The 19,870-nt window shown below is 53.3% G+C and overlaps 1 protein-coding gene across 1 annotated transcript; it reads right to left on the reverse strand.

Annotated features, from left to right (window-relative positions):
* Positions 1-354: 354 nt before the first annotated feature.
* nrps1 (nonribosomal peptide synthase Pes1) lies at positions 355-19,269 on the reverse strand. Its single transcript, XM_071025037.1, has 8 exons — positions 18,623-19,269; positions 18,144-18,560; positions 17,784-18,086; positions 6,498-17,727; positions 6,067-6,443; positions 5,357-6,017; positions 3,673-5,300; positions 355-3,618 (listed from the first exon to the last, which is right to left on the reverse strand). Exons 1-8 carry the CDS (start codon positions 19,127-19,129, stop codon positions 940-942), a joined length of 17,802 nt encoding a protein of 5,933 aa, XP_070890682.1. The 5' UTR covers positions 19,130-19,269; the 3' UTR covers positions 355-939.
* Between the last annotated feature and the right edge of the window lie 601 nt (positions 19,270-19,870).

Below are 19,870 nucleotides of genomic sequence, written 5' to 3' on the forward strand. Positions count from 1 at the left end.
CGATACACAAGAACGCGGCAAATGGCCCAAAACATTGACTGCTGTCAGGTCTCCTTCAAGGTGCAGCAGAAAGAGCCCGAACCGGGATAGTACGCACTAGTGGAGGCTCGTGGATGGGCACTACGAGCGGACACTCGATGTTTCTGAGCAGACCAGGCCTGGTGAATGCTCGGGCAGGCGCCGACAGCTCCGGCTAGACCACAGCATCTTGACCGTTTTGCCACAGGCGAGATGAAAGCACGATTATCAACGAGAATTTTGAGTCAGTAGCTAGAGAACCTTGGATTCGGCTTCGCCCCCAACACCCTACCATCACCACCCTCACAGATGATATCCAGCAGAGACTCCCAAGGTCATAAGCATACAGCAGTTTTGGAAACCTTGACGCCTATCTCTCAAGAACATATGGCCCGATAACGTTGAATGATTTCCACGTTGCAAGACAGAATCATCATCCTGGTACTTTTGCCTTAGTTCAACCTCATCTCGGGAGGATGAAGCTAGGGCTGGTTTACATACGGTGCTTCACCACGTTAAGGATATTTTTTTCAGTATATAGACTAGGCAACGAGCGGTGAGCTTTTGGGTTTTCATGGTCCATCAGGAAGGAGGGAGGACCTGTTGCATGGCCAGGAACCCCGCCTCGCATCCGGCCTCCTGAAAACCAGGGTACCTTGTACCCTGCCTCGGCCTTTTCTACTCTGCACTCCTGAAAGATATTTGGAATTGATTTCACTTTGTTTATCCTTATACATAATAATATTGCACTGCTAAGAAACTTCTTAACACATAGAAACTAACTCAGTGATTTCAGCACTCGTTTGCGTTCAGACAGAGGAATTTATACCAACAACTCCGACCCAAGGAACACGATTCGACAATAAACGAGATGGTAGAATAATCAACAAAACAAGAAAATATGGAAGCAATTTATGCTTTTCAAGAGGAGACAGAATCCCTCTTCGAGAATTTGCCCATTAATCCAAAGGCCTTCTTCCACCGCACCTTCTTCTCCGACTTCCCCACTGGCGCCAAGCCCTCTTCTTGGGGTGCGTTTCCTGCATCATCCTGGATGCTCTCACCCAAAGTATCCCGCGCTAGCACTGCCATGTGCCCCAAGAAGGTAGGGCGATCCAAGAGATCCTCGATCCGGATTTGGTAGCCCTCTTGTTGAAGAAGCCATGTGGCTTGGCCGAGGGCGAAGAGATCGCCGCCTAGATCGTAGAAGGATGTGTCAAGTTGGAACGTCTTTTGGTTGGAGTACATGCTTGGGAGGACTTGTTGCCAGGTTCGGCTGAGAATGGCCGAGTGCACCAGGATGTCGGAAATGTTTTGGCTCTTGAGCTGGGAGGTCAAGAGTTCCTGGTCTGAGACACGAGGCAGATCCGGGATCGTTTGTGGAGGGAGAGAGCGGAGGGTGTTTGGCGAGGGGAGCGGCGCCATGGGGTTCGACGTGAGGGTGATGATTGTATCACACACCAATTGCAGGACCCTGGATGCCAGTGCTTCGGTGATCGGACCCCTTCCTGAGTAGCCGAGTGAGAGGCTAACTTGGTTCGAGCCAACGGACCTTGAGACAATGGTGAAGTCTGCCAGGTTGTCGATGACTCCGGCTCCCCCGACGCGGTACTGGTGATTATCGAGGTCTATTTGGCCCTCATAATCCACGTTCTGGTGCAGAACGGCGGTCGAGAAGTAAGTGCTGCAGGGCCAGTCCGTGCATCGCTGGATAATCTCACGGAATCCAAGAGACTCATATGGCATAGACGCGACGAGTTGGTCTTGCAGGTAGCGGATGAGATCGAGACCGGTCCACTTGTCGCGGATGGTAACTCGTACAGGGATCATGTTCAGACACGGACCCACAGTATCCTGGACTCCAGGAATTGATGCGTTCCGTCCGTTGACGGTCAGACCGAAGACGACGTCGTCATCAGCAGCGAGCTTGGCCAGAGCCAGAGCCCAAGCGGCTTGAACGAGGGTTCCAACTGTGATGTTTCCAATCGTTGAGTTCTGCGAGATGTTGATTGTGGTCTTCACTTCTGCATAAGCGCCCATGGTCTGGTAGGTGTTGGGATAATCTCTGCAGACAACATCTGTCATTCGAGATCCCTTCAGGAGCTTCGTCCAGTACTCGTAATGGTCGGGGGTGATAGAGCTGGGAAGGAGCCGCATGTAATTGGCGTAGGACATGGTGGGAGGTAGAGTACCCCCCTCGTATCCTTGCTTGATGGCGTCGAGGATCTTGGAAATACACATCCCGTCATACTGGGCGTGCGAGAGGCGAATGAGGAGGCGCTGCTGGTTGGTGCCTTTGCGCTTTGCAACGACGAACTGAACAAACTGCTCGCCTTGCCGAAGGCCTTGATCACGATCGCGCTGTTGCAGGCTGGCAGTGAAAGTGTCAAGGTCGGTATGGGTCTCATAGATCACGATAGCTGGTCGGGCTTTCTTGAGGATGACTTGGTAGAAGTGGTCGCCCGAGCATACAAAGACTGTTCGCAGAATATCAAACGCGTCCATAACACGGGCACAGCTTTCACGGAGTCGCTTGAGATCAAACTGACCCTCACCGTCAAGGTAAAAGTAGTTCAGCATCCACCTGGATTCGAAGAGCTGCGCCGTCAGAGACAGGGCCTGGAAGTCCGTCACGGGGAGGACGTCGGAAATGCCTCCTTTGAAGAATCCAATCTTCGGGCAGATATCCGCCTGCAGTACGTCGGATTCCACTTCCGAGTTTTTGACAAGGATGAGAGATTGGCGGGAAACGGTGCCTGATGGGATGATTTCCTCCACGGTTTCGTCCACCTGTTGAGCTTGAATATCGTCTTCCTCTTCAATCGGCTCTTTGGGAGCTGCTGGAGCGGTGTGCACGATGTTCGTGGAACAGATGACAGCCAACATGTCATCGAAGACAGGGTTGCGGAATACATCAGCGACAGTAAGGACAAGCCCTTCCTCTCTGGCAGCACTGGCCATCTTCATTGCTTTGATGCTGTCTCCACCGACACGGAAGAAGCTATCCTGCCGGTCGACCATATCGGCTGGTACGTCTAAAGCAACGGACCAAAGCAGGAGGAGCTTCCTCTCCAAGTCCATCGACATGCGGCGGCGGCTCGCGCGAGACATGGTTGAAAAGCGACGACGAATTGATGTCATTCGGGAGATCGGAGAAATTGGCGGCTCCAGTGTCTCCTTGCCGCTGACGAAACTCTTCGCGTCGTCATTGGGAACAGAGAGTCCCTCGGTAGCCCGAATAGTGGCCAATTCATCCTTTTTGAGGACTTGGCTCAGGATCTCATTGACCCGTTGATCGATTTGTTGTTGAATGAGAGGGTCATTGATGGACAACCTTGAGCTCCGAGACCTCACACTGCTGCGCCGTCGGAGGCTAATCCGAGATCGAAGTTGGTCGTCCTGCTGTTCCAGTGGGACACTGGGGTTGAACTGCTGTAGCGTGGATATTGTGCTGGAAGACCCTTCAATGAATGAGATGAAGACTTTGGCAATACCTGCGACCAAGCGGTTCGCCTGATCGGTTGAAATGACATCGGACCAGTATCGAAGGAGGATACCTTCGCCTCCTTGCGCCGTCACCACGTTCACTGTGACCGGGAACTGATAGCAATCGTCAGGACTCGAACTTGAAACGTTAATACCGGGAAAACGTACCTCACTTGGGTCATATGCTTTCTGAATGTCGAATGACAATGCGTCGCCCTTTGAACCGGCCGACGGCACCTTATTCTGAATTGAAAGGGCCGAATTGAACAGCATCTGGCTTCCGAGGCCAAGCTCGTTCTGAACTGTCGCTAGAGAGCAAGTTTGATAGGGGATACTGCGGAAAAAGTCGTCTTGGACGGACTTGTATATATCGGCAAAGGATTGGTTGTTTGAGAACTGAACACGGCAACACAACATGTTGATGAAGATACCAATCGCGTCTTGGATTCCGGCGACAGGAACATCGCGGCCTGCCGAAAGATAGCCGAAACAGACATCCTGGCTCCCGGTAAATTCGCGTAGGACGAGAGCCCAGGCGGCAAGCACTAGATTGGCAACGGTGACTGATTGTTTTTGACCTAGTTGACGCAGTTCAGCGAACCGGTGGAAATCCATCTTGACTGACTTGAGCTCTCGGGCTCCATAGCCAGACGCTGGGAGGTGGCAAGGCCTGGTGCCACGAAGATATTCAGTCCAGAATGCAATGCCCTCCTTCATGGGGTGTGCACGCATATGCGCGATGTAATTGCGGTATAGTGGGCCTGGCTCTGTTGGAAGCTGGCGTTCGTATGCCAGGGAGAAATCCCTGAGGAGAATGCCAACCGATGCACCGTCGACAATCGCGTGGTTCATTTCCATCTTCATGACGGCGGTCCCGTTGGAGAGCTTGCAGACAGTGAGCTGATAAAGCTGCTTGGACGATCGCTTGCGGTTTGTCTCTTCCAGAGTAACTTTGTTGAGCTGCTCAAGTGCATTGGAGTCGTCGCACTCGAGTTCGACCAAATCGGCATGGAGATGTTTCAAGATCACTTGGTCAAACGATCCATTCTTCGAATTACTGTCGATGAAGATGGTTCGAAGAATCGAGTGACGATTCACCACCATTTGCCAGGCCTTTCGAAGACGAGGGACATTGATGGGCCGGTTATCCCGGTTATCCCTCACGTTAAAGATGGTATGGAGCATGTAAGCCGACGGGTCCCGAAGTTGGCTGAACATGATCCCTTCCTGCATAGGAGAGCAAGGGTAAATGTCCTCAACCTCATCCCGACTGTGAACGCCGAGTTTGGGGAGAGTGCTGTTGAACAGAGTCTCCAAGTTGCTTTGAGAGATCGACAGCAAGGGATAGTCGGAAGGCATCACTTCAAGCTGAGACCGCTGCTGCAAGATGTCGAGTGCTTCATACAGGGTCATTTCGCATTCCGAGATCCAGCTGCTGATCTGGGCCTGATGCCGCATGTTTTTGTTGAAAGTGAACGAGAACTGCAGCTGGTTCTGGATCACGATCGCAGAGATCTCAAACAATGCAAAGCGTGGAGTTTTTGGTCCCATATCTCCCGCCACCATGAAGTCATTTTCATCGTATGCGTTGCCATAGTGCTGGAAGGTCGAATCCTCTCTTTCAAGCTGCTGCAGCTTGCCGAGATAATTGAAGACAATCTCCACGGGAAGGGCCATGGAAGGCGACCCGTGCTGGTTTTCGGGGTGAAGTATTTGCTGAGCGAAGAAAGAGGTGCCATTATTGACAGTCTTACGCCGTGCATCTTTGACCATTCGCAAGGTCTCAAGAATGTCGTCTGTATTATGTGATTAGCCAGGCGTGTCTTGCGTAGTAAACCAACCAGATACATACCAGAGCCCGGTTGCACGTGGAGAGGGCAGATGGAGGTAAACCATCCAACTGTTCCAGACAGGTCCATACTCGAGTCCCAAGCCTGGCGGCCATGAGTCTCGTTATATACCGTTGGAAGCTGCCTATCGGTGAAAGTTCGTCGGAATGAGTGGAGGACGACGGCCAGGAACAGGTCCAAAGGCTCAGTCCGGAGGCGTGCGTGGCATTTATCCAGAGCTAGAGATGTTTCCTTTGTGCTAAAAGAGAACTTCTTGATCCGAATGTCGCCATACTCATTTGGTACGTTCTTCATGCCCCAGTATGCAGGGTTAGAAGGGACGACGTTGAATGGCAGGTGACTCTGGTAGTCGCCGGCCTTGCAGTGTTCGATTTGCATGGCGCACCAGCTCTGGAATGGCAATGGCCGTTCAGTTGCCAAAGAGCCTGTCTTCACAAACTCCTCAAGGTCTTGGAGGATAAGTCGCCACGAGACCATGTCAATGCAGAGATGGCTCGCAACCAAGAACAGGATTTGATCAACGCCGGGGACTTCGAAGAGATTGGCAGCAAAGGCAGGGCCATCTTGAATGTCGATCGTGTTCTGGGTGACGGCCACCATACGGTTCAGGTCGTTCTGTTCCTGGAGCGTGGTAACTTGGAATCGGTAGGTCTGCGTTCCAGGCTGGGGATTCCGTTAGCCTTTACAAGCGTTTTTGCCCTCGGATACTTACTGCCATGATCATCTGTTCCCATTTCCCATTTGATTGCCGGAACCGAGCCCTGAGCATCGCGTGCTTGCTGGCAACAGCCTTAAGGCCATTTTCAATAACGGAGGGCTCCACGTAGTGAGGCAATCGCAGGCTGATACTCTGATTGAAGCGAGCTGATCCCTTGAACTGTGTTGCGTACTTGAAGTAGAACTTTTGAATGGCCGAGAGGTCAAACCAGGCGTTGGAATTCTCGGTCTGGGAGACTTTCGTGACTCCCGTCCCAGCCTCCTTGGCCAGCTCTTTGATAGACGCTGCTTGCAGGATCTTATGAAGCGAGAGTGTAATTCCCTGCTTGCGAGCATGAGAAACGATCGCCATTCCAGTAATGCTGTCACCACCTATAATACGATTAACTTCCACACGGTGCAAGCCCAGCATCACGAGCAACTCACCTAGACTGGTAAAAGACCGGCTCATGTCTACCTTATCGGCCGGGATATTCAGAACGCGAGAAATAACGCCGCGAAGGACGGACTCCGTGTCATCTTTCTTTGGCTCCGGTATCGCCTTCGGCGCGGCAATCTCGCCACGCTTGATCTTATCATAGTCACCCATGATGCGATTGTACGTTGCATCGTCAACTCCCTCAACCCACGCAGTAATCTTCTTCCTATCAATCTTACCCGAAACCAGCATAGGGAGTGTCTTAATGACCGCCCAGGTTTGAGGTACCATATAGGGCGGCAGTTGACTTTCGAGACTCGACTGTACGTCCAATAGCTCAGCCATGCCTTGTCGTTGCATATCCTCCTCATCAACGAGGCTGCAGTTACCTGAGGTAATAAGGCTAGTCTCGGTTGACAGGCTGTTGAGCGAGAGGATTGAGACGAGACGTTTCTGCAGGCGTCCAGTCTTGGGAAGAATGACCACGACGTGCCGGACATGCTGGTGTTCATGGAGTCGGTATTCGATCTCGCCGAGTTCCATACGCTGTCCGTGAAGCTTGACTTGGTGATCCTTGCGGCCGACATATTCCAAAGATCCGTCGGCTGCGAAACGAGCCAGATCACCCGTCAAATAGATGCGTCGATCAGGCTCACCTGGACGAGTAGGACGCGCCCACTTGGGGTTGCTGATGAATGCGTTCTTGGTTTTCTCGGGGTTCTTTAAATACTCCCTCGCGAGGACCGGGCCCTCTAGCGCGAGTTCACCCACGACGCCTACGGGATAAAGGCGATCGTAATTGTCGGGGTCCACGATCCAGGCTAGAGTGGAAGGGATGGTCTTTCCAATATTGGCAGGGTTCCGGTTCTTGCCAATTTCGCTGTTGAAGGTGGCATACACTGAGGTCTCGGTCGGGCCATAGGCGTTGATGAAGTGAACCTTGTCGGACCATTTTGTCATAGCTTCGTGCGACATCATCTCACCACCACAAGTAATGACTTTGAGTGAGGGTACTGATGAGGGCTCCATGATACTGGCGAGGGACGGAGTGCAGAAGAGCCAGGAGGCATCCAACCTTCTGATGGCTCCAGCAACGTCATTGAGACGCTCCTCGTCATCTGGGATGCATACACATCCACCATAGATCAAGGTTCCCAGGATCTCCATGACGGCAGCATCAAAGGTGAGGGAGGCGAATTGGAAGACACGGACGCCAGGTTTCAAGTGGATAATAGGGCCATAGGCCATTGTGCTGCTGGCAAACGCTCGGTGTTCGATGATGATACCCTTGGGGCGACCAGTGCTTCCAGAAGTGAAGATAGAATACGCCACATTAGCACTCGTCGCGGATTTTCGAAGGGAACCACGTCTGCCCTGGTGCTGGCGGGCTGTCTGCTGGTCAACACCAAGTACTGTCGGCACTTTGCCGATGTAGCGGCTAGAGTATTTAGGCGTGCATAGAACAATCTTGGCCCCAGTCTCCTCGAGGATCTCCTCGTGTCTGGAGGTTGGGTGAGCCGGATCCAAAGGCACGAACGCGCCGCCAGCAATAAGAATACTCATGATAGTGACAATCATCCAAACGGATTTATCCATGCACATTGGAACAAGGACTTCAGGACCGACTCCGAGTGAGGATAGGTGGCTAGCAAATGCGGACGCCGTATCAAAGAGATCCTGATATGAAAGGTTCCCATCCCAGGATGCTACAGCAGGTGCTTCGGGCCGCAGCAATCGTTGATCATTGATAAGGTCATGAATAGTTCGGTCCACACATGGCGCAGGCCCTCGGTTCCATCTTGCCAGATCCCGTTGATCGTCCGCAGAGACCATGTCAACGTCGGAGAGGCAACGATCGTCGGATTGTGTCGTTGTTGCCAGCTGCTCCAGCACCACACCGAACTGGCCAAGGAGCCTCTGAACACGCCAGGAGGAGATCACCCGGTCGTCAAAGTAGGCGGTGACTTCAACTGCATTGGCGAGACGGCATTCAACCGTTAGCGGATAGGTGAAAAATTCATGATTGGTCTCAGTGCTCTCAGGCGCCCAGACACCGGGGTTCATCTCCCGCTCCGCGCTTTGGATGACGAGGAGATTTTGGAAATCGCAAGCCACGGCGGTATCCTCGCTAAGTTTCCGTATCTGCTGGAGACCAGCGTGCTGGTGGGGAATCATGCTCGCAGCAGCCTGATGGACGCGTTCCAGATAGTCAGTGATCTTCATGCTTGAATCGACAGCAACGCGAGTGGGAACTGTCGTCAACAGTGGCCCTGTGATCTTTGTAGCACCAGGGAGGTTGATGTTGCGTCCCATTAGTGTCTCCCCGAAGCACACATCTCCGGACTCTGTGTGCAGCGAAAGGATCATCGCCCAGGCCGCGCGGATGAAAGCCGGAAGCGTGACATCCTTTCTCACGGGAGAGACATTAATGGTATAGTTTTGTCGGCTTGATGCATTGATATTCGGAGGCAGACTGTTTTTGTTGGCAGGGAAGGCGGGCGAGGACATGTTTGCAAGATATATTTTCCAGAAGTCGTCAGAAGCCGCAAGATCACGCTTCTGAAGATGATCGATAAACAGACTATATGGGACTGTCGAACCGGACGATGAGGAAACCGAACCGTTGCGGCAGAGTTCATAGTTTTCCTCCACCTTTTGAAAGACGAGCGGCACGCTCCAGCCATCGTAAAGCGAGTGGTGAATCGACCAGGTGAAAGAACGCGAATAGCCAGTCTCAGTGATGCTGTATCCAGTCAGTGGACCTCCCACCCGAGTCGCAACTTGACTGGCATTCTGTTCCCAGTTGATGGGCGAAGGCCGCAAGACGACTTGCACAAAGTTGGCCGTTGCCGTGTGAAGAATTCGGCTTCGCAGAATGTCAATCTCGTCGACGGTTCTCTGCCAAGCTGCCTTGAAAGCTTGAATGTCGATGTTTTGCGAAAGCCTGAAGACGGGAGTCGCGACATAGGCACCTGGCTGCTGGATCGACGCAGTTATCAGTCCCTCTTGCAGCGCGCTGCAAGGATAAGCGTCACAGATTGAGCTCTTCGAGACTTCGCACGTATTCGCGACCTCGTCTAGAAGTTCATCGAGGTCAGTGCCTTTGGCCAACAGGCTGAACGGAGGAAGAGACGGGGATTCTTCAGTGGGTACGTCGGTGGCCTGGCAACATTTCACCATATCTGATAGCGCGGAATGTTGGAAGATCTCAGCAACAGAGAGGGTTAGTCCGTCAGCTTGAGCTGCGCTAACCAGGCTCATGGCTGTGAAAGAGTCGCCGCCTAGGCCGAAGAAGCTGTCGTCCGCATTAACGGAGCTCGGTTCAACTCCCAAAACCTCGCCCCACAGCTGGCGCAGCTTGGATTCAACCGTTGCCTTGCCCATAGGAGCTGGCTCCCCTTCAACCCCAGATATCGAACTCGAGCTTAATGGGGGACTCATGACAGGTGTTGAAATCGGGGTCTCGCTGCGGCTGGTGATCTGAGGCGTCTCCGATTCTTTCTGTGCGACAACAGTGTTGAAAACCGTAGCAGTATACGGCCTGAGTTGATCGTTGGGAAGCCCCTCTGCCATTGCGCGCAGTCGCCGGCGGTCGATCTTCGCAGAAGTGTTGCAGGGTAATTGTTGAACGGGGAATATCAGGTTGGGAACCATGTACTGCGGCAGATTATCCTGAATAGACTTCCAAATATGCGCAGCCATGCGGCTTCGAGACGGAGTTGCATCCAAGAGCAAATCGCGGCTCGCGCTTTCGGAGGCATACTCAGGAATGCAGAAGAAGACAGCGAGACTCCGAACTGTCTTACCTTTCGGCGCGACAATTTCCACGACGACATGACTGTCTTCCGGCAGGGCTTGAAGGCACTGAATCTCAATCTCCTCCAGCTCGATACGCTGGCCATTGAGCTTAATTTGAGTATCCATGCGGGAGATGAAGGTCAACGTTCCCTCTGGGTTGTACCGGACAAGATCACCGGTGCGGTACATGCGCTCCTGGACAGAGAGTGTTTCTTTGAGCGACTCGTGGCTAGACCATTTTGGATGCTCAATAAACACCTTTGCTGTCTTTTCTTCGTTGTTCAAGTACCCTCTTGCCACATTGCAGCCTTCGAGGACGAGCTCGCCAACAGCTCCTACTGGCAGGAGACGTTGAGGGTTGTGAGGATCGACCACCCAGGCTCGGCCACAGGTCGGCTTCCCAATAGACCCGCGGTTCTCCTTGGAGAAGTTCCCTTGCCTGTCCACCTTAATGCTGACGGTGGCAATAATGCTCGTTTCCGACGGGCCGTAAGCGTTTATCACACATCGGTCGCTCCAACGCTCGATATGCCCGGGAGACATCTTCTCACCACCAGTAACAATGGTAGCTAGAGACGGGATGGTCTTGGGATCCGTAGTATTTGCGATTCCCGGTGTGCTGTTCCAGTGAGTGACACCCATTCTGCGAATAGCACCGGCCAAGTCGTTGACACGCTCACTGTCGCTGGGGACACAAACACAGCCGCCATTGATCAGTGTCCCGTGGATGTCGAGAACGCTAACATCAAATGTGTAGCTAGAGAACTGGAGGGTCCGTGTAGTGGAGTCAAGGCCGAGATATTTGGCGAGTTGGATCGAGGTGGTGCTCAGAGCCGTATGTTGTAGGACAGTCGCCTTTGGCATACCCGTGGTGCCCGAAGTGAAGATTGCATAGGCTGCGTTCGATGGGGTAGCCTTCCGACTACTCGTATGGCGTGGAGACAGAGGCAGTTGCTCAATGCTGGACTGGCTGACCACAAACGGCTGCGCCCCCAGGTTGGAGGCCTTGTCGATGCAGGCACTCGAAGTCAGAACAACCTTGGCACCCAAATCGGCAACCAGACTCCGCAGCCTGCCCTCCGGATGAGCTGGATCCAAGGACGCAAACGCTCCTCCCGCTTTGAGCACAGCAAGCTGTGCGACAATAGCCCAGGAAGACTTGTTGAAACAAAGTGCAACGAAAGTTTCAGGGCCGACGCCCAACCTTTGGAGGTGCTGCGCAAGGCGGGTAGCCAATATCTCAAGTTGCGAATAGGTGAAATTGCCATCCCACCCACAGACGGCCTCGGAGGATGCGGGCAGACGCCGAGCCTGCTCCTCGATAAGTTCGTGGACACAGCGCTCACGGCGTTCAGGGAGGCTGCTGTTCCAGTCGCCGAGCAAAGCGCCGGTAAACTCGTCGAGGAAATCAATATCCCCAATAGTACTTCGGTTAGACACAGCAGCCTTGACTTGACCGAGGACGTGTTCAAAGCATACGGTGATGCCGTCTGCGTAGGTCTCGGGGAGTGAATCGCGAAGAAAGAGGAACTCAACCACGCAAGTGTTCTTGGACATTTCCGCTCGCACGGTAACAGCGTATGAATCCTTGCCAATTCCCCTCATGTGGGAGCTTCTCTTAGCCACGGATCCCCGGCGTTCGTTCAGATAGAAGACAGTATTAAAGAGCCCAGACTCGGGCTTTGAATATGTTGCAAGCACTTCAGTCAGAGGCAATCGATGAGCCGCTCCATGCTTCATACTGGCTTCTATCTCTCTGACAACTGCATTGATTTGGCGATCATCCTTCAGAGAGAGACAGAAGGGAAGGAGACCACTCTGATCAGACTCAGAGAACCCGTAGCAAACGTCGAGAAGACCAGTATAGCATCGAAGAATGACACCCCAAGTGAGCTGGAAGATGGCTGCTGGAGAAATGTCTTGTTGTTCGCAGACTCCCCGCAAGTCGTCGACGTCCTCAATGACTAGACGAGCAAGACTCGTCATCTCATCCTCGCCTGACTCGGCGCCGAAGGACGGGAAGAGGCATGGCTCAACCTCCGCCAAATAGCCCTTCCAGTAGTCGCTATCAGTTACAACGGCAGTCGATACGCGATCTTCGACCTTCCGGACTAGTTCTGTGCGAATCAGGCGACCATCACGGCCACGGTAGACCAGCGAGCCACCCTGACCATACTGAACAAGAACGCCTGTCTTGAACATCCGCCGCACGGTTTTCTCTTCGCTGGTATCCACAAGGGACAACCAGGAAGGATTTTCGACGAACGCACCGGCTGCAGTGTTGAGGAGGTAACCACGGGCCAGTCCCGGGCTCTCAATAACAAGCTCGCCCGTCCCGCCTACTGGTAGAAGGGTATTGTGATCCGACGGGTCAACAACCCATGTTTTGGCGCCAGGTGTCTTCTCGGTCAAGGTGTGATCGGACTCAGACCAACGAAGACATGCGGGTGAACATTCGGCAGAACCGTAAAAGGCATATACTTGCGCGTGTGGGATGCTAATTTGTGTAGCGCGCAGTGGAAGTGTGTTCCCAGTAAGAATCACTTGCCGCAAGCTACGGGCATCTGCCAAGTTGACAGAAGTGACCAGAGAGTGACTCATCTGAATAGTGGTAGCCTCAAGGCTAGATACTGCGTTTGACAGGTTGTCTGCGTTGCTGTTGTTGGGGATGCAGACGCAACCACCCGAGTTCAGCGTGCTAAAAACCTCGAGCAGAAACTCATAGCTTGAGAAGTTTGCGCATTGGAGCATTCGTGTGGTCATGTCGAGAGAGACGAAGTCCGCAAACGACAGACAGCTGGAAGCGATGGCGTTGTGATCGAGAACCAGGCCCACTGACGAGTCCGCCGGGAATACTGTATAGGCAGAGTCGGTAAGTTGGGGTTGGTGCAGCTCTAAGTCGTCGGTTTCCAAGCTGTTCAGCAAATCATCTGTAACCGGTATCACGTACGGAGCCACCTCTTCGAGGAACAAAGTCTGACTCGGGGATGCCACAGCCACCTGGAGATCGGCTTCCATCATCCAAGTTTCAAGGGCTTGATCGACAGTGCCAGTCGCAAGAGGAATGCAACTGCCACCGGCTTTCCAGATGGCAATGATCGAGATGATAGCCCATACAGACTCGTGCTGTTCAAAGGCGATCGGGACCGTAGTACCCGGTAAAACGCCTAGATTGGTGAGATAGTTTGCCAGGCCTGAAGAAAGATCGCTGAGTCGAGCATAGGTCAACTCCTGGGACTCGGTTGCAATGGCGACGTTGTGTGGCGTTTGTGCTGTCAGGGCTTCGATTTCAGCGTGAATGCACCCGCTAGGCGGTTGGGCATCGGAGCTGTTCCACTGGCGTATCTGCTGAATATCCTGAGAGCCGAATGCAGTAGGGTCGCTGGATTCTGAGATTGGAGCACTGGCAATATCTGCCAGTGACTGCAGGAAAACATCGGCAACCTTCTGTGCTTGTGCACCTGACAGCCAGTTGTCCCAATAGTTCAACTCGAGTTGCGCATCGGAGTCAGTGGCTTCAATGTTGACATAGACGGAAATCTCAGCGGGATCATGGATGAGTCCCACCCCCTTGAACCTGATGGACGGAGAGGTCACATCTTCAGCAGGAAGCTTGCGATAGGATACGCCTGTGTTGAACAGAGACGTTCGAGACATCTTCATCGCATGTTGAATGTCGATCAAGGAAACGTCTCTGTAGGAGTAATTCTCCATATAGTCATCCTGAATTTGGCGCACGATGTCCACCACATTCCGCGAGCGCGTGTGAAGACGGCATACGAGCAAATTCATGGCTGGACCAATAACAGAATCGATCCCCGGCACCGGAGCATCTCTCAACGACGCTGTGTAGCTGAAACACACCTCGTCCGACTGGCACAGATGAGCGAGAGTCAGGGCCCAGGCACCATTGAATGCATTAGCCACTGTAATATTGTTGTTTGCGCAAAAGGACTGCAGCTTGGAGAATTTCTCGAAGGCTAGTCGGATGGATCGAAGACTCTTCCGGCCGGGCAGGCTGCTCACATCCGATGCGAGGCGACAGGGTTGCAAGTCGGCAAGATATTTACACCAATGCTCAACACCTTTGCTGGCTGGCCGGCGTTGCAAGTAGTCAATATACTCTTTGAATAACGGCCTCCTTGCCGAATTGAGGGTCCCCGCATAGGCGCTCTGGAGATCGCGGAGGAGCAGGGAGATAGATGAACCGTCCATAGCCGCGTGGCTAAGCTCAAGTTTGCAGACAACCTTCCCGGAAGCGCTCTGGCAGAAGGTGATACGATGAGGTGGGCGGATTGCGCGGTAGTCTGCCCGCGGCTGGCTCTCCAGCGTGGCCAGAATATCCTCATCACGAGGACATTGCAAAAGAACTGGGGTGGAGGTGTAGTTTTTCAACACGATATGGCTGAAGGGATGTCGGCGGCTCAGTCCAGTAGCAAATACAGTTCGGAGCATCGCATGGTGATCCACGACCTTGTTCCACGCATCGACCAGTTTTTGAATATCGGGCTTTGGCGCCCCAGGGGCCGGTTCGACCTCCCACGTACCGGACACAGCGTACAACAACGGGTCCCGCGCTTGGCTAAGAAGTACACCCTGCTGCATCTTGGAGCAGGGGTAAATATCTTCCACCTGGTCGAGGGAACGGACCCCGTATCGGGGTAGTTTCTGCGTCTCCAACAAGGACAGTTCCTGGTAGGTCAATGCCATCAACGGAACGTCGCTCAGGGTTTGTCGAGGTTGCAAGTTGGGCAGCTGGTCTGCAAGAGACTGCAAAGTGCGCTTGCAAGACTGAACCCATTGCTGCACGCGTCCCTGGTGCCTCATAGATGCGCTGAAGGAGAAGACGAATCGCAGATGGCCTCCCACGACAGCCGCCGAGACTTCAAAGAGCGAGAAGCGAGGAGTTTCGCGACCAAAGTCAGCGGAGCCGCCTCCTTCGCGCGTTTCACCAGCCATCTGTTCAGCTAGCTGGAAGAGTCCATCCGCGCGCTGGAGATCCCTCTGCTGGCCAAGATAATTGAGGTTGACCTCCATCGGGCAGTCGTGGGCGCAGCTAGCCCCCATTTGAGGAAGCGCCCGGCGAGCAAATGAGGAGCGGCCATTGTCAGAGACTTTCCGGCGGCGGTCCTTTACCCTTATCACTGCGTCGACAGCATCTTTAGCCTGGTCGATGAGGATGGGATAGAGAGTTGTGAACCAGCCGACAGTCCGGGAGATGTCAATGGAGGCATCCCACGGTTCGCGGCCGTGGCCCTCGTTGTAAATAACAGGTAGAGAACGATCACTGAAGGTTTGGCTGAAGCTGAAAAGCATTGCTGCAAGGAGGAGGTCGACCGGTTCGGTTCGCAGACTGTTGTGGCACTCAGCCATTAGCAGCGATGTTTCCCGCTCGTCCAAGGAGAACGAGGCACAGTTTACATCGCCGTAGATAATATTCTGCTTCTCGAGACCCCAGAAGGCAAAGTCGGGGGCCGGGAGGCTCTCAAGCTCAGGTTGTTCCTGTTCGAGCAACCGACTATGCCCAGCTTGCAACTTAAGCCAAGTCTGGAAAGGCAGAGATGTCGCAGGGTTTGACGAGCCAGAGGGACTGGCAAGAATTTCCTCGAGATCTTCCAGGATCACACGCCAGGACACAATGTCCACAACTAGGTGGTGAGCGACCATGGAGAGTACTTGCTTGTCGCCGGCAACATCAAGAAGATCGACCGCAAGAATGGGCCCTGTAAAGCAGGACAAAGACGACTGGCTAGTGGCCACAAAATTGTCGATTTCGCTCTCAGAGCCAACTTCATGGTGGGCCCAGCGGTACGAAGTTGCAACCTCGTTCGTGATGCGCTGTCGGATCGCGCCATCATGGCCAGGCTTGTCGAAGCGCGCCCTCAGCATGGAATGCTTGCGTACCAGGGATTCGACTGCTTGACGCAGGGTTGACGCTGCAACATGGCGGTTAAGCCTCGTCATGATACTCTGGTTGAAGTACCCCTGGCCTTCTTGACGGACCTTGAAATGAAGGGCCTGAATAGGCGAGAGGTCGAATGGCTCGTCAATCTTCTCTTCATGGCTCGCTGAAGGCGAGGTCGAGGTTGTCTGAGCGTGAGACGCCAGGTCACGAACCGAAGTGCTCCGAAGGATGTCCTGCACAGTCACTGCAAGGCCAAGCTTTTTGCACTGGTTCATGCAAGTCATTGCTGCAATGGAATCGCCACCAAGTCGAAGGAAACTTTCGTCCAGTGGGATTTCTTGGGTGGGGATATTGAGAAGCCAACTCCAAACCTGAACGATTTGGCTTTCCACATCATCCGAAGGTTGCTCCTGAGGGATGAATGGCTTCGCAGTCGTCTCTGTCCGATAGGGATCTCGGTCAAGACGAGCTAGCCAGCTGAGAATCGCCTTACGATCCAGCTTCCTCGAAGGAAGGAAGGGCATATCCTCCACAGAGACCCAAACCGCAGGGACCATATATGTGGGCAACCGCCTAGAAAGTCGTTCCCTTAGGGCTGTCACAGACTCCTTGTGAAGTTCAGACGTCAGAAAGCCTAATGGCACGGTTTCATTCTGGCCTTCGTCAGTGCGATTAAGCGACAAAACCGCCGTGAGCTTTCCGGCCGCGTATCCCTCCTTTGGCAAGAAGACAACACAGTGTTTGACAAGGTCTTCCGCATTGAGACAGCCTTCTATTTCTCCAAGTTCAACTCGTTGGCCATGAAGCTTCACCTGGGTGTCTTTTCTTCCGATGTAAGTCAACGATCCCATGTCGCTATTGTATCGAACGAGATCTCCCGTTTTATAGAACCGACGACGACCTTGAGCCGGGATAGAGGCCCGACGCACAAAACCTGGGTCGTAGATAAACGCCTCCGCGGTTTTCTCCGGATTGTTGATGTAACCCCGAGCTAGGGTCGGTCCCTCAAGCAGCATTTCACCAACGGCCCCAACTGGAACAAGCTGGTTTTGGTCATCAGGATTAACAATCCAGCAGCGTGTATTGAGAGGAAGGCCAATGTCTCTGCAGTCGGTTGTTGCAGTGACATTAGAGTTGATAGCAGCTGTCACTGACGCCTCGGTTGGGCCAAATCCGTTGACCAGATTAATGGTTGACCACTTGGCCCTGTGAGTTTCGCTCATTGCCTCTCCAGCCAGAATCAATGTCTGAATTTCCGGAACCATTGAGGGGTCAAGGAATTCGATAAAGGAAGGCGTGAGCGAGGCATAATTTGCGCGTAGGCGTTTGATTGCGCCGACTATATCGTTCAGCCGGTCATCTTCGCTAGGAACACAGACGCAAGCTCCGTGCATGAAGGGCGAGACCGATTCGGCCAAGCTAGCATCGAACGTATGGGCGGCAAATTGCAGAACTCGAGATTCCGGGAATATCAGAAGTCGGGGTCCATGGGCCATGGCGCTTGAGCAGTAAGCGCGGTGCTCAAGGAGGGTTCCCTAAATCATCTGTCAATCAACGAACGAAATTTGGTGATCGTAGCAAATAAACTGACCTTGGGCTCTCCCGTCGATCCTGAGGTAAAGATAACATAGGCAGCATTGGTGCAGTTCACCTCATCCGACGAAATGAAGCCAACCGGGGCAGGGGGGATCTTTTCAAAGCTGGCCTGCGAGAGAGGGATGACAATCTCTGCAAGGCCAAGCAGACGGTCCGCGTGCCACTCTGAGCAGAGGACAAGCTTCGCATTTACTTTTTTGATGAGCGACTGAAGGCGAGCCGGGGGGTGGCTAGGGTCGAGTGGGACGAAGGCGCCTCCAGCTTTCAGCACCGCAAGGAGGGCAACGAAGTACCACATCTAAATGGAAGCCCATCAGTGCGGGAGTAGGATTTTATTGCGCGGGTCACTACTTACAGATTTATCGAAGCATAGAGGGACCAAGACCTCGGGACCGACCCCTTGCGCCTGCAAATGATAGGCGAGCCTTGACGCCTGCTGGTCAAAGTCTTTGAAGGAGAGGCTCCCATCCCAAGCACAGATGGCTTCATCATGCGGCCGACGAACAACCTGCTCCCTGATAATGTCATGGATACAGCGATCATGTACCTGTGGTGAAGGTCCATTCCAGGCGCTGATGCGCTGCAAATCCACGTCTGTGAAAAAATTCAAGTCCCTCACGGGTGTGTCCTCCGGTGACAGAACTCGAGTCAGCAAATTTCGGAAGAGAGTAGCAATACCTTTAACATGTTCCATGGACATTCCATCGTTACGCCATTCGAGAAAAATGCGCACATTCTCTCGGAGCACCTTGACGTGGAGTCGGAGAAGGCACTACACCCAGGAAGTCAGCCCTGTGCGTAACAAGCAATCTAAAAAGGCACAAGAAGACTCACTTCTTGTGGAATCGTTAGTGCCAATGCCGAAGGGAGCGATGGTACTGTTGCTCCCGGTGAGCTGCCCACGCTTGACCGGATCAGCACGACGGTGTTATAAAGCTGGTGGCTATCACTGAGGGCATTTCGGCCTTCGTCGACAGCAGGGGTGCCAGCAACCGTCGCTCCCTTGGCTTTTTCAACAAGGGTCCTGGCGAAGTCTCCATCGCCAATTACCAGTCGTACTGTGGTCAGGGTCATCACATTGGGTGATACTTCCTTGGTGGCAGTATCATCGCCAGCTGCAAGATACCGATACCCGAAGCACACCTCGTCAGAGTCCATATAACACCTGAGGATCAGGCCCCACGTAGCCTGAATGATCGCACCCAGCTTGTTCTCGCGGAAAGCAGAAAACAGGCGAGCATCGTCGCCAGTATTGGGGCTGATCCGGAGGGACATGGGCCTCTGCGATTGCTCGGTAGCAGAGGCAAACTGGGGAAGACGACAGGGGGTGGTTTGGGCCATTTTGAAGATAAAAGAGAAATCTGTGCAGGGTAACTGGAAGCAAAAGAATAGGGTATCTGAGAGCAAAAGGACAGGGTACTTGGTGATGCGAGGGGGTTAGATTTGCGGGATAGTGGGAGGAAAGGCGTCTGAGGATTTAAGAGAAGTGTTCAACTTGGTGGTCAGGAGCGATATCTACAAGGGGATATCGCGAGACTGGACGGCGCGGGTGAGGTGCAGGGTGTTCAGAGTATTCAGAGTGTTCAGCGTGTTTGAGGCCCTTCGTAAAAGATTGTGAGGGGATGTATTACTGCAACTGTGAAGTCGTGGAAATCGTCGAAGCGCTGAAGTCAGGAATGAAGCTGGAGTGTCGATCTGGGTTCGTCTCGCAGATCGTCCATCGACCAGATTATCTACCGAGATTGCCTGGAGCCCAGCACATCTTCGCATCCAGCTGCCTCCATCCATCTCAACTTCTGCTGCTCCTAAAAAAAGCTCATCCTCCAATTTGGAGCAACTGCCGCACCATGCAAGGGCAGCTCCGTGGGATACGAACATTTAGCCAGTTGCGGGCAGCTTCTGGCTGCCAAACTCGAAGGACTCCGGTTTGTCACGGCAAGTCTCCCACAGTACCATCCGCAGACGGTCATAGGCGGAGAGAAGTCAAGGCACTCGTATTCGAAGGACGTTTTGTTGTTCGAAGTTTGAGCTGAATTGAAAGGTGGGCTCGGATACGAGATTTGATGGCCCAACCACACACAG

This window comes from Aspergillus lucknowensis (assembly GCF_044049455.1).
Source record: "Aspergillus lucknowensis strain CBS 449.75 chromosome Unknown BJX67scaffold_3, whole genome shotgun sequence".
Classification (NCBI taxonomy): Eukaryota; Fungi; Ascomycota; class Eurotiomycetes; order Eurotiales; family Aspergillaceae; genus Aspergillus; species Aspergillus lucknowensis.

What these genes read in the sequence shown, in the direction of transcription:
- nrps1 (XM_071025037.1), bottom strand. Translation starts at nt 19,129, where the DNA reads ATGGCCCAAACCACCCCCTGTCGTCTTCCCCAGTTTGCCTCTGCTACC. An exon ending in CCGGTCTTTTACCAGTCTAG is followed by an intron (nt 6,444 to 6,497) that starts GTGAGTTGCTCG and finishes ATCGTATTATAG; the next exon opens with GTGGTGACAGCATTACTGGA. An exon ending in GGGAACAGATGATCATGGCA is followed by an intron (nt 6,018 to 6,066) that starts GTAAGTATCCGA and finishes CGGAATCCCCAG; the next exon opens with CCTGGAACGCAGACCTACCG.